The sequence below is a fragment of the Mastigoproctus giganteus genome, chromosome 2 (genome assembly GCF_048544385.1).
Source record: "Mastigoproctus giganteus isolate SK-2022 chromosome 2, ASM4854438v1, whole genome shotgun sequence".
In the NCBI taxonomy this organism is placed as follows: domain Eukaryota; kingdom Metazoa; phylum Arthropoda; class Arachnida; order Uropygi; family Thelyphonidae; genus Mastigoproctus; species Mastigoproctus giganteus.
In genome coordinates, this window is record NC_143576.1 from 67,894,446 (window position 1) to 67,908,318 (window position 13,873).

The 13,873-nt window shown below is 38.1% G+C and overlaps 1 protein-coding gene across 1 annotated transcript in view; it reads right to left on the reverse strand.

Moving 5' to 3' along the window:
- LOC150089325 (elongation factor-like GTPase 1) overlaps positions 1–13,873 on the reverse strand; it is a 549,838-nt gene that overhangs the window by 348,523 nt on the left and 187,442 nt on the right. Inside the window, exon 14 of the mRNA XM_090389043.1 lies at positions 5,998–6,097. Coding sequence (XP_090245169.1) covers positions 5,998–6,097 — 100 coding nt within the window. The remainder of the gene's footprint in view (positions 1–5,997; positions 6,098–13,873) is intronic.

Sequence of the window (13,873 nt, forward strand, 5' to 3'; positions counted from 1 at the left end):
TCAATAAAATGAGCGAATTCGAACTGCTGGTTAAAACAAGTAACGCGGACATAATAGGGCTTACAGAGACGTGGTGCCACCGGAAATTGGGGATGATGAGTTTAAGTACGGCTTGTATAATGTATTTAGGAAGGATAGGGTAGATAGAAGGGGTGGTGGGGTAATGCTTCTTATCAGAAGCAGCCTGAGTGCGATGACAGCTTTCCTGGATTCAGACATTTCACATGCTAGTATAGAGTCTGTACGGTGTGAGATAGTTGGAAACAAAGGTATAATGCGAGTAGGAGTAATCTACAGACCAGGTGATTGTGAAGATTATGACAAAAGCCTCTACATGCAAGTTGAATGGGCAAGTAAGCGTCAATGTCTTATTATGGGTGATTTCAAATTTGCCTCTAATTGATTGGAGTAAATGGGAAGGAAACTCAACATGGGGAACAAAATTTTTAAATCAACTAGATGACTGTTATTTGTATCAACATGTCAGGGAAAGTACTAGAGAAAAGAATATCCAAGACCTCATCATCACACATGAATCAGATGACATAACAGGGCTGACAGTAGAGGAACCAGTAGCAGGAAGTGATCACGGAGTTGTACGGTGGATGATGACGAGAGAGGTAGCAGAAGTAAAAGGAAAAGGAATGGGTTTTAATTTCAGAAAAGGAAATTATGATGCCTTAAGGTACTACATGGCCTCTATTAATTGGGTAGATATCATGAAGAAAATGAATACATTTGAACTGTGGTACGCTTTTAAAACATTAATCACAGATGCCTTGAATGCGTATATACCATTAAAAAAATACTCCACAAGGAGGGTTCCAAGTTGGATGAATAGTGAAGTTGCCACATTACTTGAGCAGAAAAAGCTGGCATGGAAAGGTTACAGAGCAATAAAAAGTACTGAAGCCTATAACAGCTACAAGGTGATGTGTAATAGCGCCACAGAAAAGGTTCGACAGGCAAAGGCAATTTATGAGAAATTACTAGCAAACAGAGCAAAGAGCGGGGATAAAGAATTCTTCACATATATAAATGCCAAGAAGAGCAGGACAAACCAGATCGGACCTTTACATAAGGGAAAAGGGATAGTAATAAATACACCAGCTGCCGTTGCAGATGAACTCAACAGTTATTTTGCATCGATATTTACAAATGAAAAGCCTTTTGTGGCAATGGGAAATTGTGGGAGCGAAGTTAAAAAATATGTAATTAATGATATTGAAATTTTGCAAGATTATTTAATGAAAAAACTTTCGAGCCTACAGACCAATAAGGCTCCTGGGGTTGAGGGAATATATCCTATAATCTTAAGGGAGGCGGCAAGCGAGTGCATTGAACCATTGAGGCTAATTATGCGAGTATCACTAGACTCTGGGGAGATTCCCTTGGATTGGAAAAGTGCAAATGTATCTCCCATACATAAGGGTGGCTCTAAAAGTGAAGTTGGAAATTATCGACCTGTCAGTCTGACTTCAACAGTAGGGAAAATCATGGAGGCAATGATCAAGGGTGGAATTCAAGATCATTTGGATCGAATTGAAATTCTCAAGGATACTCAGCATGGTTTTGTAAAGGGAAAATCATGTTTAACAAATCTAGTTTGCTATTTCGAAATGCAGTGCAGACGGGCTGCAAGAGTAGCTCATGGAGTATTGTCAATGATATACAGGAATTTTTCCAGCAGGGATAAGGAGGTGATTATTCCATTGTATAAGGCGATGGTCAGGCCACACCTAGAGTACTGTATACAGGTCTGGAGACCTCATTTCAAGAAGGATGTAGAGCTGCTGGAACGAGTACAGAGAAGGGCAACAAGATTAGTGAATGGAACAAAGGGGTGCTCTTACGAAGAAAGGCTTAAGTTTTGCAAATTACAGTGTCTCGAGACTAGGCACCAGCGAGGTGATCTGATAGAAGTGTATAAAGCCTTGAATGGTTTAAGCATGCTCAATGCTGATGGGATTCTTCCTCGAGCTCAGAAAAATCACCTGAGAGGGCATAAATTCAAACTGAGGAAAGACAGATGTAGGATAGACGTGCGGAAATTTGCCTTTAGCCAGCAGGTGGTTGGTTGGTGGAACAGACTTCCATCCCTTGTGGTGGAGGTTGATAGCCTAAATAAGTTTAAGGCTCAGCTGGACAGGTATTTTGAACGAACAGAGGGGTGAAGTGGAAGTGGGTTTTTTTTTTGGCTGATGCTGCATAAGCTTGCTTTCTTGCATCAAATGCCTCTACTAATGCTAATGCATATGTAGGTGACTTAGCAGGTACTGCAAAATGTTTTTTAGCTTCTTGATAGGATACTTTCTGCTCAATCTTATATTTTTGAATATTCTTTTCTCTTTTCCATTGAGGGCATTCCTTAGAGAAGGCAGAGTGGTTACCATGGCAGTTAGGACAAATTTCCACTTCAGTGTTATAGTTTGTGTGTGTATGCTCTTTTGATCCGCAATTAGCACAAGTGGCTACACTTCTGCAGACAGCTTGGGAATGACCAAATTTTTGGCACTTAAAGCACCGGACTGGATTTGGAATGTATGGTCTTACTTGGCATCTAAGATAACCAGTTTTAATATAAGTAGGTAGATTTGGTGTTTCGAATGTTAGAATCACCGTCCGTGTGGGAGCAGGTTCTCCATCTCTTTTAATAACAATTCTTTTGGCTTGTACCACGTTTTGATCTCTTAGTTCATGCACAAGTTCATCCTCTGATACGTTTAATAGATCCCACTCTGATATTACCACTTTAGAGGAGTTTAAGGTGGCATGTGGGGTAACCTTCGTGGGAATTCCACCGAAAGTAGATATTTTCAATAGCCTCTCAGCATGTCTATGTTCGGTCATTTCGATCAATAAATCTCCGGATCTTAATCGCCGAACCATTTTTGGAGGGCCAGCCACATTTTCGAGACATTTCTGTATCAAAAATGGGGACAGCTTACTCAATGGTTGGTCTGTGGAGGAGTGTAGTATTAGAAAGAGTGGTGTGGTCTTATCCATTCCTTTTTTTTGTCTCTTAGCATGGGATACATTTGTGTCGTCATGATCTGGATTATGTTTGTCCAGTTCTGAATCATAAGATCCACACGAGGACTGTTTATTTTTGTCCATCGTTGCTCCTTTTAGCCCTGGGAGAGTGGATTTCTTCTCCCAGACTTCCAGACCCGCCACGTGGAGGCAGGAGCGGTGCCACCTAGTGGCCAAGCGGTTGGAGAGGTTAGTTTGTTAGTGCGAAAATTAATAAATATACTAGGAAAAGAAAGGTAATTTTCCTTTCTGGGTTCTTACTTAGGATCTGTTAAGTACAGAACCACTTATAAAGAAATAAGGATGAGGAAAGCACTGGAAAGAAAATATAACGAAATCACTTAGAAAGAGCACTATATATCACTTAGGAAAATCGCTTGGCACTCGGGGCCTGTTGAGTTTCTGCTTGCATATTAAAAAGAGGGATTTGATTCTGCTCATCACTACAATAATAGAAGCCATATTTCAAATATTCATTTTAATAATGTTGTAGTTTTTTTGTTTCTTATATGGAGCTGATTTGCTCATAGACGAACTTGGTGAATGGTCACGATTACACTCGCTAACTGGTCTGCCATATTGAGGTGTTCTCGACTCATATTTGCATCTATTCTCAGGATTTTCTGTTCTCTCAGTAGTATCTAACTTTCTCTTTGTTCCTTTTACAAAAAATTTATCCATGATTTTATGGTGTGAAATAAAAATTAAAAATAGTTATGCAGAAAAACCTGTTGCTCCAGCACAAACTCACAACACAGTGTTTCTGGGACTCATATCTATTGTATATCTGTATTTCTAAGAGGGGTAAATAGCTAAAAATTTGCTGTATATTCGCTTTGATATATCAGCTGCATAGCAATTTTTGTAAACTGGACTCATCAATGAATAATTACTGTAAACACCCAGTTTATCCTCTCAGCTGGAGGGGAATATGGCTACTGTTTGCCAAGTGCAGTACAATGGTTACAAAGTAAATTTTTGTAAATAACATCACATGACATCTTAGTTACACTTAGGATAAGAAAATCTGCTAAGGGTTAAACTAGACCAGAATATATATGAACTGAAAGTGATTTATGGAGAAATCACGTGACTTCACTTTGGCACTATGATAGGCCGGACAGTTTGGTTTTGATTTAGTTTTCTCAAAACACAATAAATTCTAGGGCATCAAAAATAAATTCATGGAAAAATCATTAAAATTTTGCAATTAACTGGTAAATATTTTACTAAAACTAAGCACACAAAAATCCAGCATTTTGGATGCAATGCCTGAGGTACCAAGCTGAGAACCACAGGTGTAAATGAATCATGTGTCAGTCACTGTGATGGTATAATGAGCTCTGCTCTCTTATCTTAAAGATTATAAAAAAACCTGTCCTTTTTTAAGGAATTCACATGTGAAATCTTTTTAAATTTCTCACTTGTAGTAACAAGTCCAGTGATTTTCATATTTGTTATCATAATAGTTAGGCAGCTCGACATATGAGTTGTGCATTAAAATTCATATTTTTGGAAATGATTTACTAATTAATATTTGCAAACCATGCAAATGAAAATGACATTTCTTTATTTTAGTATTGCCACTCATTCAGTTAACGGTTTAACATAGCACTAATTACAGTTATGTAAGCTCGTCATAGTGCTTGCATGAACCAGCGAGCAGATTAATGTTATTTGAGAGAGAGAGAGAGAGAGAGAGAGAGAGAGAGAGAGAGAGAGAGAGAGAGAGAGATGCATTTGATTACAGGTGTAGAACTTTACCTCATTTGTGTAGAGTTGAATCTTTTATTTTTTTGAATGTAAATTAAGTCTATGACCATAAAGCTACTTAGGAGCTTTTAATTTGTTTTAAATACTACTTTGTCAAGCCAAGCTACAGGAAATAAAAATTTTATCTCAACCTCTATGTTCAAATTGGATAGTTCTAATGTGCTGAAAATTGCTTTGTTCGTTTTTTATTATATGTTAATTATTTTAGTAAATAGCTATGTGTAATATTTTCCTTTCAATATGCAACTTCCATGGTTAATCTTTTCCTTAAACTGAGACTTGTGCACAAAAGAGAGGGGGAAAAAAAAAAAAAACAAACAAAACACCCAACAATTTAATTCCACACAACCAATGTAAAATTTTGCAACTGCAATGCAACATATTTTCTGTCTCCAACTCCCAATAGTCACGTGGATTATCCTCCATTGATGAAATTCTTATGCTAATGTCATTAGGATTTTGTTCTGTGTGATCTATTATCTATTCCAAGGAACTGTTCATGTGGATCCTAGTCTCCCTAGTTTGCTCTGTTTGGCTAGAGTGATCCTTTTGCCCTCAGGTGTCAACTTATACCCTTTTAAATTTTTTGGACTGGGTGAATGCTGACATGGAAATTTTTCCACGTAGAGGCCTTCAGCTGCTTCCGCATGGTCTCCCTCAGAAAGCCCATGCATAAGATGCACATTTGCTATTTCTATAAATAAGTACTCTTCCATTTTTATGATATTTAGAATGTTCACAGACAACATTTGGGATTGACTATTCTGGACCTGTCAGGTGATTAGATTTTAGTTTTCTCAAGAGAAAACAAATCTAAAGTAAATTTCAAATAATCTTAAACTTTGAAAACACTTACACAAAACTGCACTTTACACATTTACTTAAGACTTCAAAATCACATGGTTTACTATTGTAATTTATAATGTCTATTTGTAATTCATTCATATGAATGGTGATAGACTGACCAGAAATTACAAAAACCTAATGCTCAACAGATTTGCATGATAAGAAATGAGTTATACAAAATTTTGGAAAGAAACAGAGTTAACTGTAAAATAGAGCCTCAGCAGTCACTGATAATAGAATTTTTTATTGTTTTGATGTGATGTGAACAACCAATCTATAAGGAGTCTCTCAACCTTTTATTAACACCCTATATATTTTCATAAGAACAAAAGGAATTTTACTTACTTTTGTTTATTCTGTGGCAAAAACTTCTTCTCAACAGGAAACATTTTAGAGATGTATACGATTACTGGTACATCATCTGATGAGCTACACTTCAGAAAATCTTTTAAGGATAAAAAAATTTGGCTATTTAAATTATTTAATGACTAAAAAACACACAAAAATAATATCAAAGTATAAATTAAATGTAGTGTAATCAACTAATAATGCCTCAAATTAAAAACTTTTATACTGTGCATAAGGACTGCTGCTAAATGCAACAAGTGGTAGTTGAGGGTTGCTAATTGAAACCAAATAATTAAACATATTAAAGAAAACTACAAAATGAAAACGAAAACGAAAATCAAACTTAAACAAGGAAGGGCTAGTACTTACCCAGGAAAGCGCAACTGCATAGGCAGGATTTCTGCTTGAAATAATGCTAGTAAGTCCCACACTGCACCACCCCATAAGCAAAATTAGTAAGAGAAAAAAATAATAAAAAGAAAAATAAAAAAAATACAGAAAAAAAAAACCCCAGAAAAGAAAGATTTGGGAAATCATAGTGCCAACTTGATCATGGCACATCAGCTACTGTGAAATCCCTATACTTATTACCAGCAAAGCAGCAATGGGGGTCCAGACATACATGATAAAGACAGGGTGAAATGATAAATGAGCCGAGGAAAACAAATGCAGATGGCATCCTTACTCTTTCTCAGACATTAATAAGGACATATGTTAAAAAAAGGGATGGTTGCATTTTATTTTGGTTGAAGGTTAATAATTGAAACTCTTTCTACCTTCCTAAATATAGATCTAGTTTTACTCAGGTTATTTTTGAAGTGATGCACATCCCCTGACAGATGATGTTCCTATTTTAAATGTTTCTGTTTATATTTGGCGCAACCACCAGGTTAGAGGGGTTTACAATAAATCATGAAAACAATTGTTACTCATATTTGGCAGTCAGGTGACTTGAATTTAACAGAGCCCTCTCACCCCTGCCTTCTCAACTATGTTCAATATGAACGACTGCTTTCTATTTCGTCTGTTTCCTATAAGAAAGCATCTTCATTAGGTTAATCTGTTTTCTAGAAGCAGCATTGTTAGTTTAATACATTTTCTGCAAGTAACAACAAATAAAATTTAATCGAATGAAAAGAAAAGTGATGTCCATATCTAATCTATTTCAATGAAATGCATCTAATGCTAATTTAGAAGTTCAGAATGAAATCTTTCTGAACTTCTAAATTAGCATTAGCATTAGTTGAGGCTTACAATGCAAATAAGCAAGCTTATGCAGCAGCATCAGCCAAAAAAAAAAAAAAAAAAAAACCACTCCCATTCACACCAAATGCCTGTCCAGCTCAGCCTAAAATTTATTAAGCTATCAACTTCCACAACAAGGGATGGAAGTCTGTTCAAGCAATCAACTACTTGCTGGCTAAAGGCAAATTTCTCACAACAGCTGTCTTTCATCAATTTGAATCTCTGTCCCCTCAGGTTCGTAATCTGAGCAAAAGGAAGAATCCAGCATTGAGCTTGCTCAACCAGTTCGAGGCCTTATACACAGAAATTAGCATTAGTAAAGGCACATGATGCAAGAAAGCAAGCATATGTAGCATCAGCCAAAAAAAAAAAAAAAAGACCCTTCTCATTTCATCCATCCACTCACTACAAATATTCGTCTAGTTCTGCCTTGAATCTATTTAAGCTATCAACTTCTACAGTGACAAATAAAAGTTTGTTCCAACAATCAACCACCTGCTGGCTAAAGGCAAACTTCCACACATCTATCCCACAACTGTCTCTCCTCAAGTTGAATTTATGCCCTCTCAGGCAATTATTCTGAGCAAGAGGAAGAATTTCATCAGCATTGGGCATGCTCAAACCATTCAAGGCTTTATACATCTCAATCAGATCACCTCGCAGGTGCCTAGTCTCCAGACACTGTAATTTGCAAAACCTACGCTTTTCTTCGTATGAGCAACACTTTGTTCCATTCACTAATCTTGTTGCCCTTCTTTGTACTTGTTCCAACAGCTCTACATCCTTCTTAAAATGTGGCCTCCAGACCTGTATACAGTACTCAAGGTGTGTCCTGACCACTGCCTTATAGAAGGGGATAATCACCTCCTTATACCTGCTAGAAAAATTCCTGTATATCATTGACAAGACACCATGAGCTACTCTTGCAGACCATCTGCACTGCTCAGAAAACTTCATATCTGCCAGCACAATTACCCCCAGGTCCTTTTCATTCTCTACCACTGTCAGTGTAGTATTACACAGCTGATACATTACTCTGCAGTTATTGGTTCTCATTTGCAGTACTTTACATTTGCCAATGTTAAATTTTGGTTGCCACCTCTCAGCTCACCTGCTGAACTTTTCTAGATCTTGTTCCAGCAGCATACTGTCATTAGTGTCATTAACAACCCTGCCGACCTTCGTATCATCTGCAAACTTGGACATTAAGCCTGATATACCATCACCAATATCATTAATATATACACAAAACAATAATGGACCCAACACTGAACCCTGGGGTACTCACTAAAAACATTAGTCCACGAAAGGCAGTGTCAATTGATTTCCACTCTCTGTCTTCTCCCACTCAACCAACCCCTTATCCATAACAGCAATTTGCCTCCAATGCCACACTACTCCAATTTGTGCAGCAGTCTTCCATTAGCAACAGTATCAAAAGCCTTTCTAAGATCCAAATATATAATATCAAAGTTATTCCCTGCATCCAATTCTTTTGTGACTACATCATAGTATCAAATCAAATTGGTCAGACAAGACTTCCCTTTAACAAACTCATGCTGTATCTGAGCTATAACTGAAGCCTTATCTAGATGATCCTGCAATGCTTCTTTAACTAGTGACTCCATTAATTTCCCTGGAACAGAAGTTAAACTAACAGGTCTGTAATTACTTGTGTCACCTTTTGATCCTCCTTTGTGGATTGGGGTCACATTTGCACATCTCCAGTCCATGGGTACTTCCCTGAGTCCAAGGAAGCTCTCAAAATTATTGCTAAGGGTTTGCTTACTTCCTTTGTTGCCTGCTTTAATATAACTGGATAGATCCCATCCACCCCAGATGCCTTTCTTATGTTTATCTTCAACAATTTCTCCTCCAATTTACTCTCAGTTATTACAAGATTGGAGTAGCCAACGAGAGAAGCCTTAAGCAGGCAAAGTTTTTACGGCTCTGGAAAATAGAGAAGTTTTTTCTGTTTTATTAACTTAAATTGGCATATTAACTTATTTTCTAGATTAGCTTTATATTCCTAGTTACGATACTTAGTTTTAAATTTTAACTTAGATAGAGATTTTTGTAGGTTATTACTTAGTATCGGTAAGGGTGTTTTACAAAAAACACCCTTAGTGTTTTTTAGCTATATTTAGCTGCTTTATTGACTAATTGTTATATTAAATAAATTTCTATAAGTAGCTTATAGACCTTGTCAAGATCCTTGGTTTATTCCGAAATGAGACAGCGAGATTTTGGAAGTTAATTAATACTTAAGTGTCTGTAGATTTACAGTTCGCAACTTTCCGCCATTGTTATACGATACAACGATATATTCCGTTAGCTTAGTATAGTATAGTATATAATATTATCAATTAATCAGTAAAATTTATTAATCTTGTTAAACTTCATTGTCAATTAAATTGTACTTTTTAACTAAATACATATAATGATTTAGATTTTACAAAAGTAACATAATTAATACATAACTTGATACGGAAGTTATATAATGGAATACAAGTTTGGGTTATAATTTTGTATTGAAATTGAATCGAAATCATGACTTAGACCAGAGCAGCAAACTGGGGGGGGGGGGGTGCAGTTGCCCTCTGAATCACAACCTTTTAAAATGCACTGCTTGCTTAATGTTTGTGGAGCCATCAGGTACAGGACATGATACGGCCAAGTGGAATGTCTTTGTGTGTGTGCGCGATGTAAGGAGTGTGAGGAAATCAGGCGACAACTCAGCATTGTTATGGGCAAATATGAGAGCTTGAAGGACAGGGTGGATGCCCTTGAAGGATATAAATTGAGGGGCCCATCAAGCTCTCAGTTGCCCACACCAACGCCAGAGCTTGCACTTGATCATCACACAACACAGCCGCAACCCTCAAGGCAGAATGCCCTGATCCCACAAGAACCAGTAGTTGTTGGTGACTCTATTGTCAGGGAAACGGGGAACATGGTTGTAAAAAGGATAGGTGGAACAGAAGCAGGGGCAAAGGTTGATGACGTAGAGTGAATATCATCTTTTAAGGGCACAAAGGGTGATATTGTTGTACACGTTGGCACTAATGATATTAAGAGCAGAAGACCAGTGGAATTACTTAACAAGTACAGGTCACTTGTTAAGTAGTTGAAAAAAAGCCGTGAATTAGGATTGAATTTAAAAGTGTCTGCAATTCTGCCAGACACGATAGGAGGGAGTATATGATGACAGCCTTGTCGATCAATCCGGCCCTGGAGAGACTGTGCAAGGCTCAAGGGGTAGAATTGTTTTCAGCCTGGTCTGTACTTGATAACAGGAGAGACTGCTTCTACAAGGATGGGATACACTTAAACAAAAAGGGTGCAAGAATATTTGCTGAAGCTATTGAGGCAGTGTTAGGTGGGTTGGAAAACTGCTAGCTTGGGGGAATACAAGGACTAATAGATTAACAGTAGCCACTGGCAGAGGTGAAAGTTATTCTTGCACTGTTTCTATTGGAATGAGCAACAGCCTGGAAAACAATATGTAGGGTATTTCAGAGACTGCTAGGAGTCATTGCGGGTCAAGTAAACACATGGGTTGTGTTAGGGTAGCTAAGATTAGGAACAGGTGCATGTATAGTTGCGTATACACCAATGCTAGGAGTTTGGTAAATAAATTTGATGAATGCGAGGTATTGCTCAAAACATCAAAAGCAGATATTGTTGGGATATCCGAGATGTGGTGTAACACAGATATAAGGAATGCAGAAATGGAATTTGGGGAGTACAACGTGTACAGGATGGATAGACAGGATAGGAAGGGAGGAGGAGTTATGCTATTAGTTAAGAAACACACAAAATCCAAGGAAGTGAAGCCAGCCGACATTGCTGGGACAGTGCAGTGTCGAGTCAGTCTGGTGTGACATAAACATTGGGAGATCAAAACTGAGAGTAGGAGTGTGTTATAGGCCTAATGACTCTGATGAGTACAATAAGAAACTTTACAGGGAAATAGAGTGGGCCAGTAAATCAGAGTGTTATAATGGGGGATTTTAATTTCCCAGATATGATATTGACTGTAATTTGTGGGTTGGTCACTCACACACTAGCAAGGCTTTTGTGGATTTAATGGATGATTGTTTTCTACATCAGCATGTTCAGGAGGCAACTAGAGGGAGTAATACTCTTGATCTGATTATCAGTAGTGATTCTTCATGCATTACGAATCTGCAGATAAAGGAACCACTAGGTGGCAGTGAGCACAGTGTGCTGAAGTGGGATTTACTCAAAGAGGTAACTACCATCAGGGGTAAAGGGAAGGGTTTTTGCTTTCGTAAAGGCAACTATGGTGGTCTGAGACAGTATTTAAATTCTATACGGTGGGACCAACTGATGATGTTACCAACAGCAAATTCAAAATGGGAAGCATTCAAAGAATTTATCTTGGAAGCTGCTAGGCTTTACATACAAACTAAGAAATACTGTTCAAGGTTTAGGCCTAAATGGATGTCAGATGAACTAATGAGACATATGGCAGAGAAGAAAAATGCATGGGATACATATAAATCAATGGGTGACATGAAAGCCTATGATAGATATAAGCTGGTCTGTAACCAAGTCACAAAGGAGATTAAGCATGCAAAGGCAGATTATGAGAAAAAACAAATCTTTGACAAATATGTCAAAGATTTGTTTGTTTGTTTCGGGATTTATTAGGCACATCGGCAACTATGGCCATAGTGCGCCAAATTTGTCAAAGGATGCAAAAAAAAATAGGAAAGAGTTCTTTACCTATGTAAACTCTAGAAGGAAAGGGATGAATCAGATTTGTCCACTGGATATTGATGGTTCAATTGTTGATGATCCTACTCAGGTGGGTAACAAACTAAATGAGTATTTTGCATCTACATTCACACATGGGGAGTTTTTCAGGGAGGGGAATGCCAGAGGTGAATCAAAGTCTGGTAGTGAGCTAGATGATTTTGTAATAACTGAGAGGAAAGTGGAGGAGAAATTTTTGAAAATAAACATAAAAAAGGCACTCAGGGTGGATGGGATCTATCCAGTTATATTAAAGGAGGCAGCAAAATAAGTAAGCAAACCCTTAGCCATAATTATGAGAGCTTCCCTGGACTCAGGGAGGTACCCATGGATGGAGATGCACAAATGTGACCCCAATTCACAAAGGAGGATCAAAGGGTGACACAAATAATTATAGACCTGTTCGTTTAACTTCTGTTCCAGGAAAATTAATGGAGGCACTGGTTAAAGAAGCACTGCAGGATTATCTAGACAAGACTTCACTTATAGCTCGGACACAGCATGGTTTTGATAAGGGAAAGTCTTGCCTGACCAATTTGATTGGATACTATGATGTGGTCACAAAGAAACTGGATGCAAAATATAATTTTTATATCATATACTTGGATTTGAGGAAAGCTTTTTACACTGTTGTGCATGGAAGACTACTGTACAAATTGGAGCAGAATGGTATTAAGGGTAAGTTGCTACAATGGATAAAAGGATGGTTGATTGGGAGAAGATAGAGGGAGGTAATCAATGGGCGCTGCTCTTTGTGGACTAATGTTATTAGTGGAGTCATATAAGGTTTGGTGTTGGGTCCACTGTTGTTTTGTATATTTATCAATGATATTGATGAAGGTACATCAAACTTAATGTCAAGTTTGCAGACGATACGAAGGTTGGCAGGGTTGTTAAGGACAATAATGACAGTACGCTGCTGCTGCACCAGGATCTAGAAAAGTTGAGCAGATTGGCTGAGAGATGGCAAATGAAGTTTAACATTGACAAGTGTAAAGTACTACATATGGGAAGCAGTAACCCCAGAGTAACGTATCAACTCTGTGGTACTACACTGACACAAGGTATAAGAAGGTATGTTCGTTTCAGACGGCACCTGGGATTTCTCCCATCTCTGCGTGTGTTCGCTGTATCGAGGATAGTACACTGTCAAGCCAGAGACTTGAAAGTGTGTGGGTCATGTCTGTTGTGCAGTGTGATGTATTGTGCTCATTGTTTGTCTGGCTTATTGGCCGCCAGGCCCATAGTGGGGCCCGATGTTGCCCATACCTCGCCACGTGGAGGCTAGCCGGGTGTGTCCAGTATCACAAAAAGTTTCTCTGGCAGGTCCTGCCAACTAGCTTCCTGGGATTTCAGTGGCTAGGACTTAAAAAAAAAAAAAAATTATGCGTTTAACATTAATGCTTTATGGGATTACTATGAGGAAATCGCTGGTTGGGTTGAACGCTAGAGAGATGTGTTAAAAGGCCTAATATGTTGGGCAAAATTTTGATGTTATTAAATTTAGACATGTGAGGCTATACGCTACATAAAAGGTAAGTGTTAGTTGTCTTAGATATTTACACGAAAGAATTTAGACGTTGATTAGAATTTAGCGGCATTGTTAAGGGGTGTACTCGGTTGGTTTAGTGAGAGGGGGAGACTGAATACTGGGGGGAAAACAGAAGAATAGGGATGATAGAGTATTTTGCATCTACATTCATCCCCAAAGAGATCAGTGGAGACGAGCTCCACCAAAAGAGGGAGGAGAAAGGTCGCTGTCTCCTCCCTCCCCTGCCCTGGGATGGGGTTTTAAAGGGAACCGGGTTGGAGTACCCAGTTCAGATCACCAATGGCGTGTTGGCAG